Source organism: Falco naumanni, chromosome 5 (assembly GCF_017639655.2).
Source record: "Falco naumanni isolate bFalNau1 chromosome 5, bFalNau1.pat, whole genome shotgun sequence".
NCBI lineage: Eukaryota > Metazoa > Chordata > Aves > Falconiformes > Falconidae > Falco > Falco naumanni.
The window spans coordinates 44903400-44915863 of NC_054058.1; the positions used below are offsets into that span (position 1 = coordinate 44903400).

The 12464-nt window shown below is 43.1% G+C and overlaps 2 protein-coding genes across 4 annotated transcripts in view; one reads left to right on the forward strand and one right to left on the reverse strand.

The window, feature by feature from the left end:
* Positions 1–10508, forward strand: part of PLXNC1 (plexin C1) — a 72262-nt gene extending 61754 nt beyond the window's left edge. Inside the window, exons 25-31 of the mRNA XM_040594311.1 lie at positions 426–457; positions 546–653; positions 2637–2800; positions 3213–3360; positions 5201–5341; positions 5431–5505; positions 7203–10508. Of these exons, the coding sequence (XP_040450245.1) occupies positions 426–457; positions 546–653; positions 2637–2800; positions 3213–3360; positions 5201–5341; positions 5431–5505; positions 7203–7307 (773 nt within the window). The 3' untranslated portion in view covers positions 7308–10508. The remainder of the gene's footprint in view (positions 1–425; positions 458–545; positions 654–2636; positions 2801–3212; positions 3361–5200; positions 5342–5430; positions 5506–7202) is intronic.
* The window catches only part of CEP83 (centrosomal protein 83), a 28710-nt gene continuing 25533 nt past the window's right edge, over positions 9288–12464 (reverse strand). For all 3 annotated transcript variants that reach the window (XM_040594312.1, XM_040594313.1, XM_040594314.1), the window contains one exon: positions 9288–12293. In XM_040594312.1, the coding sequence (XP_040450246.1) occupies positions 12108–12293 (186 nt within the window). In that variant the 3' untranslated portion in view covers positions 9288–12107. The remainder of the gene's footprint in view (positions 12294–12464) is intronic.

A 12464-nucleotide genomic window follows, 5' to 3' on the forward strand; every position in this document is an offset into this window, starting at 1 on the left:
GGATGGCACTGCTCTTGCCCTCAGCAAGAACAGGGTTGTCTGTTCTCAGCCACTGCTTTCAAGCCTGACCTTAGCCCACCTGCACCGAGTACTGTTAGAGACTAAACCAATGCAATCATCTCACCTGCTGTCTGTTGTCCTCCTTTCAGAGGAGCTTCAATCTGCAGCCAGCTTACCCCAGCAGCAGATGATGATGCCCTAGCTTAGTGGTCCCAGCTACAGGCTGGCACTGGAGAGGGGAGACATGACCCGTGTGTTTCTCAGAGGCTTCCCCCACACCACAGGCAGCAGAGCAGGACAACCAGCCCGCTTCCTCGGCATGCGGGCACGCACCCTGCTGCACAACCCAGAGCCCAGCAGAATTCACAAGCTTGTAGCCATGTCTTTCGTTAATGCCTCTTTGCTCTCTCCTTTCTGTTGTTTAGATGTGGACTACTCGGATGAACACTGTCATTTGGTGAGTTCAGTCATTACACTGTTAAGTGGTAGATTTAGTACTGAGCTGTATTTGTATCTGTGTAATCTCTCTAATCTCTTCATGACAGATTTTACCAGACTCTGAAGCAAACAAGGATGTGAAAGGAGGAGGTCACAAAGGAAAGCAAAAATTCAAAGTGAAAGAAATGTATCTGACAAAGCTTCTGTCAACTAAGGTACACTGTAAAAGCCTTGTTGGGGGGAGGGCTGATGTTAGGCTTGGCTAATTTGGCAGAACAGAAATAGAAACGAAAGCAGAAATTACGCAGACTTCCCGCGTGTGTATCCAATGTTAAATAAAAAGGTAGCCTAAAAAAAGTCACTGTGCTAAGTATGGATTATGACCATTTGCAAAGACAGACATATTTCAGGTTTTCTAATGCTAGAGTTCTAAAGTTGTCTATCTCCTATCTCTCTGTCTCCTCAGTAAGCACGACTTCTTTTCTCAGGTTAAAGAATAAAGGTGGGTTATTGAGCTTATAGAAAGCGAGTTTCGCCACTGAGTCCCATAGAATGAGAACGATCCCTTCTGGAGAGACAGCTTTCAGTCAACAATCTTCTCACTCTCTGCTAGAGTTTGCCCAGCTTACAGACCACTTCCAAGGCCTGAGTTTCACAAAATACTGCCCATGAAATGAAATAATCTTTTAGGATCTCAAATTAAGCATCCAGAATAACTAGATTAATTTTGAAAACAAGGTCTTATTTTATTTTATTTTAAAAAATTTATATTTTTTTTTCATTTTAATAGGTCTTTTGGAGTTTTACTACAATTACCCAATTTATACAATGTACTTTCCTTAGGAATAAGTCCTTCCTACTCCCTCCAGTAATGCCATCTTGTTTCTGACTTACTCGAAAGGGTTATGAAACTCTTTGCAACAGCATATTTCTTAAAATATTAATTAGTACACAACACAGAGAGCTGTGTGATGCAAGAGGCCTGAAGGGATGATGATTATGGCCACCTTACATTTAAAAATCTATCAGTCATTATTTAGTTAGATTGTTGATAGCGTCTGAAGTAATTTGGGACACTGCCCAAAGTGAGAATGAAGACTGGTCATTTCTCATTAGCTGTGGAAACTAACATAACCCCTTAGGAATTAGTGGAGTAAACCAGTAACATCTTACGGTGGAAGGCTGAAGTACAAAAGGAAAGATCAGACTCTTAAGAAACAGTCCTTTTACAGGGCTTTAAATTAATCATCTTCTCCAGAGCAGGATAGTGCTCTGAACAACAGCGCCGTGATACCCTTCACTGCGAAATTCCACCCGTGATAGGCTGCGCACTAAAGGAAATGGCATTGAGCCGTGTCTCTCCCTTGCTCTCTCTCTCACCCATACACACACAGAGACACAGATGCAGAGTTTGCCCTGTGAAATGAACTGGCCAGCGGTGCACCGAGGCCCTGGGGTACACTTAAGTCCTTCTTGTTGAGAGAAAATTGGGTTGAACTGAGCTTCAGAACAGATGTGAAGAAAAAAAGCACAAAACAGTTTTGCTTTGTTTGCTTCCCCTTATGAATACTCTGTGATGTCAGTGAGTCCACCAGCAGCCAAGCCTTTGCTTTTATGAGCCAAGTAGTTTCACTTCTGGATCAGAAATACCCAGTTTTCAGTTCTTCTCTCTAATGTTAGTGTCTTCGTATGCCATCCAAAGCTGTTATCCTAGAACTAGATCAAGCGCCACAGTCACTTGGCTGTGAAGTGCTGATGAGCACCTGTGTTCAACACGTGTCGCAGACAGCACCCTGGAGACCAGTGCCCTAGAAAACTGCTTAAACTCCTTTTGCTCACCTTCCTCTTGCTTCCAGTCCAAGCTCCAAATGCCTTTAGCAACAGTGCTGACAGTATCTGAAGAGTTGATATTGTCTTGTTTGAAAGGAGTGATTCCTTCCACCTACGATGTATCACAAAGTTCACCACAATTCTTCTGTTGGTAAAGTGATAGGCCATGTGACATTTGAAAGCAGATCATTATGGTGTATTTGTAGTTTCAGTTTTACTATTGACTGTCTTGTTTGCCAATAACCTATGGCCTAGATGTTTGCCACAAGTGTATTGTAGTTTCGGTGCCTTGCGGCACGCTCAGCTCTCTGAGAGAAAAAGCACTATTCTTGTGCAAAAATAGCATGGTTCATTTTCTTACTTTTCAGGTTGCAATTCATTCAGTTGTTGAAAAGCTCTTCAGGAGCATTTGGAGTTTACCCAACAATAAAGCACCTGTTGCCATCAAGTACTTTTTTGACTTTCTGGATGCCCAGGCTGAGAGCAAAAAAATTACTGACCCTGACGTGGTTCACATATGGAAAACCAACAGGTATGCCCATACGATATGCACAGGAGTGCGTGCACTCTCTGAAAGGGTAGTTGCAAAGATGGAACAGGTCACCTGCGGTCAGAAGAATTGAGATTTTGGCAGGTCTGGGTTTGGCTCTGTGGATCCCAGTAACTAGTATATTGATTGGATACCGATACAAACCACCATAGCTTCCAGGACTTGTAAGTCTGCATGGTGACTTCTCACTCAGACAGAAGTACCTGCAGGTTGTGACATTATTTGAAGATGGAAGGGTGACAGAGTGATGCGTTTGCTCTGTAGCCTTTGTTCCCTGATCCCTTTTTTAACATGTGCTTCTTTCCGTGAGTGCAGTGTAATTAAACTACCATTTTAAGGCAGTTGTGCTACCCGAGTTGTTAATTTTAAAGATGCTTGTTGTTTCTCTGTCTAGTCTTCCTCTTCGCTTCTGGGTGAACATACTGAAGAATCCCCAGTTTGTCTTTGATATTAAGAAGACTTCGCATATAGATGGCTGTTTGTCTGTAATCGCACAAGCTTTCATGGATGCCTTTTCTCTAGCAGAACAGACTCTGGGGAAGGTATGCTGCCCTTCCAGTTTTTTCCGCACTTCTCAAACGATGTCTTTTTCAACTCTGTAATGATTTAGGGGATGGAGTCCTGGATCTGCTGACATCGGGGGCAAAACTGTCAGTGGCCTAATTAAGCTGGGTTTCCATTCCTTGTTGCTCTGTCTCACAAGACTTTGAAGAATTCACTGGAGGAGACAGATACAGCTGCTGAAATGCTGTATAGTTAACTGCTGCTTGTCTTCTCTGCAGTTGGTCTCTGCACAGTGTGTTTGTAGAACGTGTGGGAGAGGGTGGAAATTGTAAGATTTTAATGAAGGTTTAAAGAATTTTTGAACACAGGTCTTAAAAATATTAGCATTATTTGGTAAGTAGTCCAAATTTTGTCTGCTGTACACCAGTGTGCAGAAAACACACACAGTAAGCTACTGGGAGCTGTAAGAATACTTGAAAGAGCTTTAAAGTTTGAAACAGTTCCTTTCAGATGTACTAGCTGCCCTCTTTTTATATGCAAAATTATTTGTTGGAGTAACAAGTCCAGAAAGGTTACATTCAAAAGCTCTTTAGCATAGTGTCCAGGACTCTGGGGAGCAGAAATACTTCATTTTTCCCCGAGGATATTTTCCTTTTCTTTGGACCAAAGCAGGAAGCATTTGTTCAGGCTCACGCTACCAAGAAAAAAAGGCTAGTCGTTTTTTAGCCTAAAAAAAACCAGACTAATTTCCTGTGTGATCTGAACCAACTGCTTATCTGTTGCAGGTAAGTGAAAAATATTTATTTATCTAATTTTAGGAGTGAAGTGTCATGAATTCAGACTAATCACATAACTTGATGGGAAAACTGCAAATGAGCATGGTCTGTCAGGTTTCTATGCTTAACATCTATTCTGAAGTACTGTTGATACTACGGCTTCCATTAGCCATTTGAAAAGGGATGCTGAAATGTGATAAAGGTTTTCAGTGCAGTAAATATCTTGTGGCCTTTTAGTACTAAAATCTATTTACTTTCATGATTGTTAGCCTTTTATCTTAAAACATCCTTTAGCCACTTAGAACACAAACATTTAAATAATCTCATTGCACAGTGGAAACAGTAGTGACAAGATGTCACGTGGTGATGTCATTTATTCCCCAGACTTTAAACTAGAGCAGTGACAGGAAACTACCAGCCCCCACTTTTACGTTCTGAAAACATGGTTTCCAGGTGGGGCTTCGGCTCCTGCCAAACAAACATCAGCAGTTTATTTCCACAGATAAGCCTAAAGCTGCCTGGTAGGTCAGTGCTGACCTGGGTTCTTGAAGTCCTGGGGAAAAAAATACATCCCTTTGGTTGTGCATGCCTGGCGGTCAGTTCTGCACGCACTCGAACCCCTGAGCAAAAGGAGTAGTAGGGACCGGAGAGTTTTAGGGAAACCCCTGCCAGGACAGGATCAAGCAAGGCTCTCTGGCACATTACCCTGGGGGACCTTTCCACAGCACTGCAGTATACTGTGCGTAAACAGGGTGCCAGCCTCCAGCCCTTTGGTTCAGCTTTCACCATCTTTCAGGCCTGGGGAGCAGTGAGGAGGAAGCGAGAAAGAAAAATATGTCTAAGGGACAAATGTTCATTGCTCCTGATGCCAATAGAAATAATTACGTGGCAACTGTCATGAAACACAATGCGTTGTTACTGAGGTCCTGCATCTGTTCTTCATCTTTATTTCATAACCTTAATTCCTTGCATATAACCACCACAAAGAGGAATGAATCACAAAGAGAACAGACACAATTAGATGCAATTAACTATGTGGAGGTGGAACATTAGGAAATCTGTGCTGTGAAAATTGACAAGGCTTCAAATACTTTCTTTTAAGGAAGCACCAACAAATAAACTTCTCTACGCTAAGGACATTCCACTCTACAAGAAGGAGGTGAAAGCGTACTATAAAGCCATCAGGGATCTGCCTCCACTGACCACTTCAGAGGTTGAAGAATTTCTAACTCAGGAATCTAAGGTATGGTTGAGAAGCGGCAACTTCATTTTCTTATATGTTAAGTTTTTTAAAAAGGAGAACTATCTGACTAGAACCTTTTTCTGGTTTAGAAACATGAAAATGAATTTAATGAGAAAGTGGCCTTGATTGAAATCTACAGATACGTAGTGAAATACTATGATGAGGTAAGCGTGTCTGCTGTTCCTGCTTAATCCCTGAATGTTAACTTGCTACCTCAGGCTTGGAAGCTGCCTTGGCTTGGAAGGAACCAAGGGCTGGCCTGATGGGTGACTTAGCGGGTGCCGCCCCAGGGACAGCCCCTGGGTGATGCAGCTGAGGCTGCTCCTCCTGCTGAGCTGGGGAGGGGGGGGGGGCAGAGCAGTGTAGCCCCCAGGGCAGTTGGAGCCCCACCTCTCAAGAGGGGTCACAGGCCGAAGTAAATGCACCTTTACTGTCACCACTGGATTTCACAGAATAGTAGCAATAAAATCCTCCCTTGCAGTTTTGAGGAAGTTCCTATATAGTCCAGATTTCTTGTTTTACTGTGTTTGCAGAGTATCTGCTAACGCCTGTCGCAACTCCTGTGCACACGCTCCATTTCCCTGGAGATTCAGAAATCAGATTAGACTGTAGCACCGGGGGTCTTGATTTAACAGTCGGTACAAACACCTCGGCAGAGCACACTCAGCCTTACAGCAAGAGGCGTCTGCTCCCTTCCCATCATAGCCCTCTTACGCTCTGCTTTCATAGTCTTTCTCTTAAAGAGAAAAAGCTATAGCTTCTGGTCCCTGCTATTGCTAGCAAAAGAAATCTTTTCTCAACTGAAAGCACTTAGTCACAGGCTACCTCTAAGCTGCTTTGTAAGAAAATCCCTGCCCTCCGCTTTGCACGATAGGATTCTCCACTCCGTTTTGCTCAGCATCCTTAAGAGAGGCTGCGTGTGACTGCGCAGGGAGGCAGATAAGAGCCAAGCTGGGGTGTGTTGCCTGAAGGTCTCGTTACCACTTCCAGCAGGTTGTCTGGGTCTCCCAGCAACCAGACCTTTCTCTCTTTCATCCCCGGCAGCACAGCATCAGCACTGGCTGTAATCATCCAGCTCTCAGTCACCTGTTAGCTGGCTTACCGGTTCTGATCTCTTAACGTCTCAAATCATCTGGGTGCAGCATCAAATCTTTTCCTCTTAAAAGAAGCTTGGGATGATCCTCAGAATGGCACTACACTGTATTAAGCTCATTAAAATTGTTGATAGAGGAGACTTCAGAATACTTTCTAATCTTAGTGCCCATTTTTGCGTTTTTGAAGCTAGTACTGGCTAAACTTACCCCATCCTTAGAAGGAAACCCTCCCCGTGCCCTTCCCCTCCGGCTTTGGACTGGGAGCAGCTAAACCTCATTCATTGTTTGCTGAGACCTCAGTCGCTTTGTAGAGTTGCCAGCAGAGTTTTCAGACAGCAGCAGTGCGCCTTGCTATCGCCTGGGCTGGTGCCAAGTGGGCCAGTTAGAGGAAGAGAGGCAGGTTACTGCCCTCGGTTTATAGAGCAGAGGAAGAGAAATAAATATGGTTTGCGAGTCTGCTCTAGGGTGAAACCGGAGCACTGGCCTTGCCTCACACTTCAAGAGATGAACATGTGTTGGATTTGTTTTGGGTTTTTTGCTTGGCTCTGTCATTCTTTTGTGGAAGCGTATCAAATCCTGTAATCACAATGACTTAAAAGGAAAACTACCAAAATAGAGTGTTAAAGTCAGAAAAGAATGTTTACATATAGGCAGGCATTCAGATGGATTTTTCTGCCAGTAGTTGTTGGAATGCAGAAGAGCAGGCTTTAAAAAACAGCGAGTAAAATAAGCACTAAAAAAAATTTTTTTTTGCTAATTGTTAACAGATTGTCAGCAAACTCGAGCGAGAACGGGGGTTTGAAGAAGTCCAGAAACAGCTCCAGCAAGTAAAAGCCTTATTTGATGAAAAGAAAAAATGCAAATGGCTTTGAGCAGAGCACTGGCTCACAGCATCACTGTGGGGGATTTTAAAAAAGTGCTACTGCTCCCAGAACTGTTTTGACTGACTGTATTTACAGGGTTTGAAACATTTGGACACTTCTCCACTCTGACCATTCCAATTTATATCTGCGTTTGGGACTGAAGTACGGGCAGGGTTACATATTCAAACATGGGCATGTGAATGCGAAAGCGAGTCTAGCGTTGGCAGGACCAGCATTTTTAGGTACTTGAACACACATACCTTTTGGTTTAAAAATACAGCCTAAGTAAGCTTTCTGCTTACTTAAAACCAAGCTCATAGGAGATGTGCAAAACACACTGCAAGTTCAGAGCTGCCTGTGTGAACTTGTAAGTTGCCTGCCTCTTTTTTTTTTAAGAGAGAAAGCTGATGTTTTGCCACATACTTCCAAACTGTAAGGATGAGCTCCGGCTTCAGAATACGGGTCAGCTGCAGTTTCCTTCCTTCCAGACAAATGTACACTGGTTCCTGTTTGGAGAAAAAAAGAAAAAAAAAACCAACAAAACAACAGCACCAAAGCAACACTTAGGACAAGTGTGTTTGTTTAGCAGAAAAAGTGGGTTTGAGGTTTGAAGGCCAGATGCCGCATGGCAGGACGTTCTTACCTTTCTTAGGTTAGAAATTCCACGTGCAAAGCAAAGCCAGCCACTGAGCAAGGGAGAGGCTTTTGGGGAAAGGCACTAGACGGGCATCAGTCTGTGTTTACATTGCTACCATTCCATCCTTAAATAAGCTGTGAAACACCCGTGAGCAGCTTCACAGGTGAAATCTCCGTGCAGCTGCAGTGTGTGGGGACACCCCGAGTTGATGAAGCAGTTGACGATGGCTGCACTTCGGTGCACAAACCTGTCCTCAGGTGCGTGGTCAGCCCATGGGTCGGTGCTGGCAGTCCTGGCAGGTCTTGCCATCTGTATACAAGGGCCTCCCAACTCTGAAGCCAGCATATTTTTTTTTTTCAGGTTGATCTGCGCAAAGACTTTGTCAAAAGAGGGTTAGGTTAATAATACGTAGGAACAGCAGGGCCGGAGTAATCTCTGACTGTCTGAGAAACTGATGCAAACGTGACAGCTAGGGCCGGATGGGGAGGGGGTAGCTGCCTGCCGTGGTCCTGCTGGGGGGGTGGGTTTGCGAGGCGTGGGCATTTCAAAAGGAGGGTGGCCATTACAGTTGCTGCGGTGGCTAAAGTCAGCCCAGCTGGAGAGCGGGTGCGTGGCCATGCTGCTGAGATGAGGCTGCAGCAGGGGCTGCCGTGCGAGGCCGTGGAGCGGCAGCCGTGGCTCTAGCTCTGCTGCGCCGGCGCAGCCGACCACCCACTGCAAAGCCCAAGTGTTGTGTTGCTGTGGAGTCCGCTCCGGTCGCGCAGAGGCACCTGGGCAGGCCTCCACCCGTCCCTGGATGGAGGGAAGGTGCCGATGAGACAGACATTTCCACGTGTTTCCGGAGGGGTCCACCCCTGGAGGTGAGTGGCGTAGCGCGGTGGCCCGCAGGAGCGGGAAGAGCTGTCGCTGCCTTGGCAGGGGCGAGTGCGCCATGGGCTGCGAACAGTGCAGATGGCCCAAGTTCAGTACAGAAAGCCTGTGCTGGGCTGTGACCAGCCGGGGACACCTACGTGTGGGGCTCCCGAGCAGAGGAGCGAACCAGTCATTTATTGTCATGTGCTGCTGCTTTGGAGGAGCCCAAAGGCTGCAGCACAACGGCTCTAAAGCCGGCTGCTTCAGTGGCAGAGGCCACCAGCAGCTGGTACCAGGCTCAACTGCAGAGCACGTCGCTGACCATGCTTTGGCAGAAGCAAGGCCGGCTGTTAACGTGGATGAAAGCAAACACAAAAACACGTTGCCTACTGGTCTGCCCCCTCCCTACCCTGCGATTGCACAAGTTGTACCTCTTGCGTATCAGAGAGGGCAGCCACCAACCCATACTGTGATGGCTTGCTTTTTTTTTTTTTAAAAAAAAATTTAAGGCTTACACTCGCTATTAAGTTTACACTTTATACTTGATGGAATGTATGGCTTTGTTCAGGAAACTGCACTACAGTGTTGCAGTACTTTCAGCAGTTCTCTTCTCTGCACAATATATTTTGATAAGTTTAATTTTAATTGGAGAAAAAGTCCCACCCCAACCCTAACCTATCTTGCCCTCTGTCCTGAAGAAGTGGACCATGGCTTGAGTAGCACTTAAGCTTAGCATACACATACCTTAAGGGCTCAGTTTTTATCCTTCCTAACCCAACGTTTTGAAGCAGCATCAAATAAATTAAAAAAGCACAGTAATTAAAGGAGGGGCATGAGCAGATTTTCCAGCTAGACAGCTGTCTCAGCAGTTCTGTTCCATTTCAGGTGTTTGCTGGCAGTGCATTTGAATTAACTGTGATAGTTTTGTTCAACAGTAACTTTCTGTACAGGCAGAAAAAAACAAAACCACCACCATTTCTGCTTGAAAAGCTGTAAAATATAATCTGTTTGCGTGGGTCTGATCCTGTGAACTTCACTATATGTGTTTATATGATGAGGAAACAAAAATCAGTCCTATTCTGTATTTGTACTACTGCTTGTTTGCTACAATAGCTTTAATTATTTCTAGAGATTAAGTATGTGTTGAAGCAGGCCCCGTAGCTTTAGCCTACAGCCTGGAATAGGATTATTGCCTTTTATTCAAGCCTCCTAAACAGCGTCACTCTGTTAGTAAACCATTTAAAGTCATGCTGAGACTTTGTAACCCATCAAGTGGATCTCACAAAGTGATGTGAAGTATAATTAAGTGATTGTGGCTCTTTTGGTAGGTTTGAGTCAGCACACAAAACATTGGCACATCTTCTACATCTGCAATGCACTGTTACACGGACCAAAAAACCAACCTCTGACTAAAGCTGTATTAATTATGGCAACCCAACAATTCTAATAGCATCCTCTTGAACTGAAAGCAAACTTCTCTTTAACTTATTTTCATATGTTTACAGGCAAACTGCTATGGCAAACAGCATATTTTCTAACACTAGCTTACAGAGCATTATTTTGCAGTCATCTAGTTTGAAGTCAAATCTTACTAATGTGTAAAGTAATTCCTGTTGTACAGAAGTTAATCTGTTGTTTAAAATGAATGGTTTAAAAAAGTGCAAATGACAAATGTTGGTGTTTGTATGGGTTTATCTAGAATAAAATGCATTTGGAGGTTATTTTGATTAACTTGTGTGCTTTAAAACAGTTAAGGCAAGCACAGCTTGTAGCAATGCCAAGGTCATGCAAGGAACAAAGCACAAGACACTGACTGGTGACAGCTGAGAAGTACCACTGCAGTTCCAGCCCTGCGAGGCTCCAAGGCGTGAGTTACAAACCTCTTCCGTCACTCTAAAGTACAAAAAAAAAACGACGACGAGCAACACGAGGGCAGAGAGGTGCTGACCCAGCAAATAACCATAATCCTTCCTCCTGCTATTACCCCTTTTTCTGCCCTCCAAGACTTCCCCTAGTTTGTGTAAACTGCCCTCCCTGCCCCTGCTGTCATGTAAAGCCTTGCTGAAGGCCACGTAGGCGGAGCTGAGGACAGACATGCAGGCCGCCAGCCATTATGTATGAACCTTACACTGGGCAAAGCCAGTGGGGAACAGGTAGGTACTTTTTCCAAATTAACCCTGCAGGAGACCACAGAAATAGTTTCTGTTACTTCCAGTAGTTATACTTCTCCTCAGAGATGTCTAACAAAATTCCCCAAGAGAGCGCAGTACAATCCTTACACTGTATGGAAAATCAAAACCACAGCCTCAGGAGAGAAATGTCACCATGTGCACTGTCATTAGTCAGTTGTCTATTACTACAGACTAATAACAATACTGAATAAGCTATTAAAAAAAGAAAAATTGCACTGTGTATCTCACTGGCTCATACTTTTACTGCAGTATTTTGAGGAGAAAAAAAAAAAAAAAAGACTCAAAACCAAACAAAAACCAGATAATAACATCCCTGTACTTCCAGGAAAGTTTTTGCTATCAAGTAAAAAGAATAATTGATTCTTTACAAGTTTCTGTCACTAAGCTGATAATGAAGGGGAAAAATGCATTCAACCTTGAATAAATAATTTTATAATAGTTAAGTAAACAAATTACAGTAGCAACAAATAACAAACTTACATTTTCATCATGTGAAGGCAATTTGTTATACTTCATCTCTACTACATTATATTAAAAACCCCGATTATTGCTTATTCCCGTTATAAAAATAGAAGCACAGTGCCAAGGGTAGCAAATAAAAGTTTTCAGCACTTCTTCCTTTTCATTTCATCCTCTTGATCTGCATGGGAACTTCAAAATGACAATCCAAATGTGGATTACAGCATTGTTAACAATCAAAACAGTAACCCAGCAAAACTCCACACCGATACAGTACCTTCTACGTTGAAGAAATAAGAGGATATTATCAAGTAAGTCTCAAAGGGTTTACAAAAAAAATTTATATTTTTATTTTAAATATCAGCACAACTCAAACTTTGATAAGTGTTTTTTCAAGTTTCGTGTGATGAGATTATTTCATATATTTTGACTTCCAAATAATTTTATCTCATTTATATAACACATTTCAAAATATAGTTATCTTTCAATACTTCTGTTTTGAACCATAAGATTTGATAATTTATGACAGTCTATCAAAAATAAATACAAAACTATGTAGAATCTATATTACGCTATTCAGGCACATATAAGCATGTTTTTGGCAAAATATTAAAAGCACGTACAAAGATTAACCTATTGAAAACTAACAGCATGTAGAATTTACAGATTTTATTTGGAGTCCTCACTTTGTGCATCACTTTCTCCAGCAATCTTATTTCTAGCTAAATCCCTGTACGCACCCACCGCTGCTCGCTCTCTAGATGGCCCAAGGTCTTGCAGCTGTTTTCTCTGTGTGGTTTCTAGTTCTTCCAGCCGCTTGCGAAGAAGGGAAAGTTCTCTTTGATGCTGTTCCTCCTTGAAATAAATAATACAAAAAAAGTGGCTCTATTACATTTTGCACACCTACAGGGGACCAAAGTGAGCAATAATTCCATTTTTTTAATCAGTGATTTTAAAATAAAAACTGATGTCTAAAATATCCTTATTTGTTAAATTTTACTCCTCAATGTTTTGTTGGTATTGTTC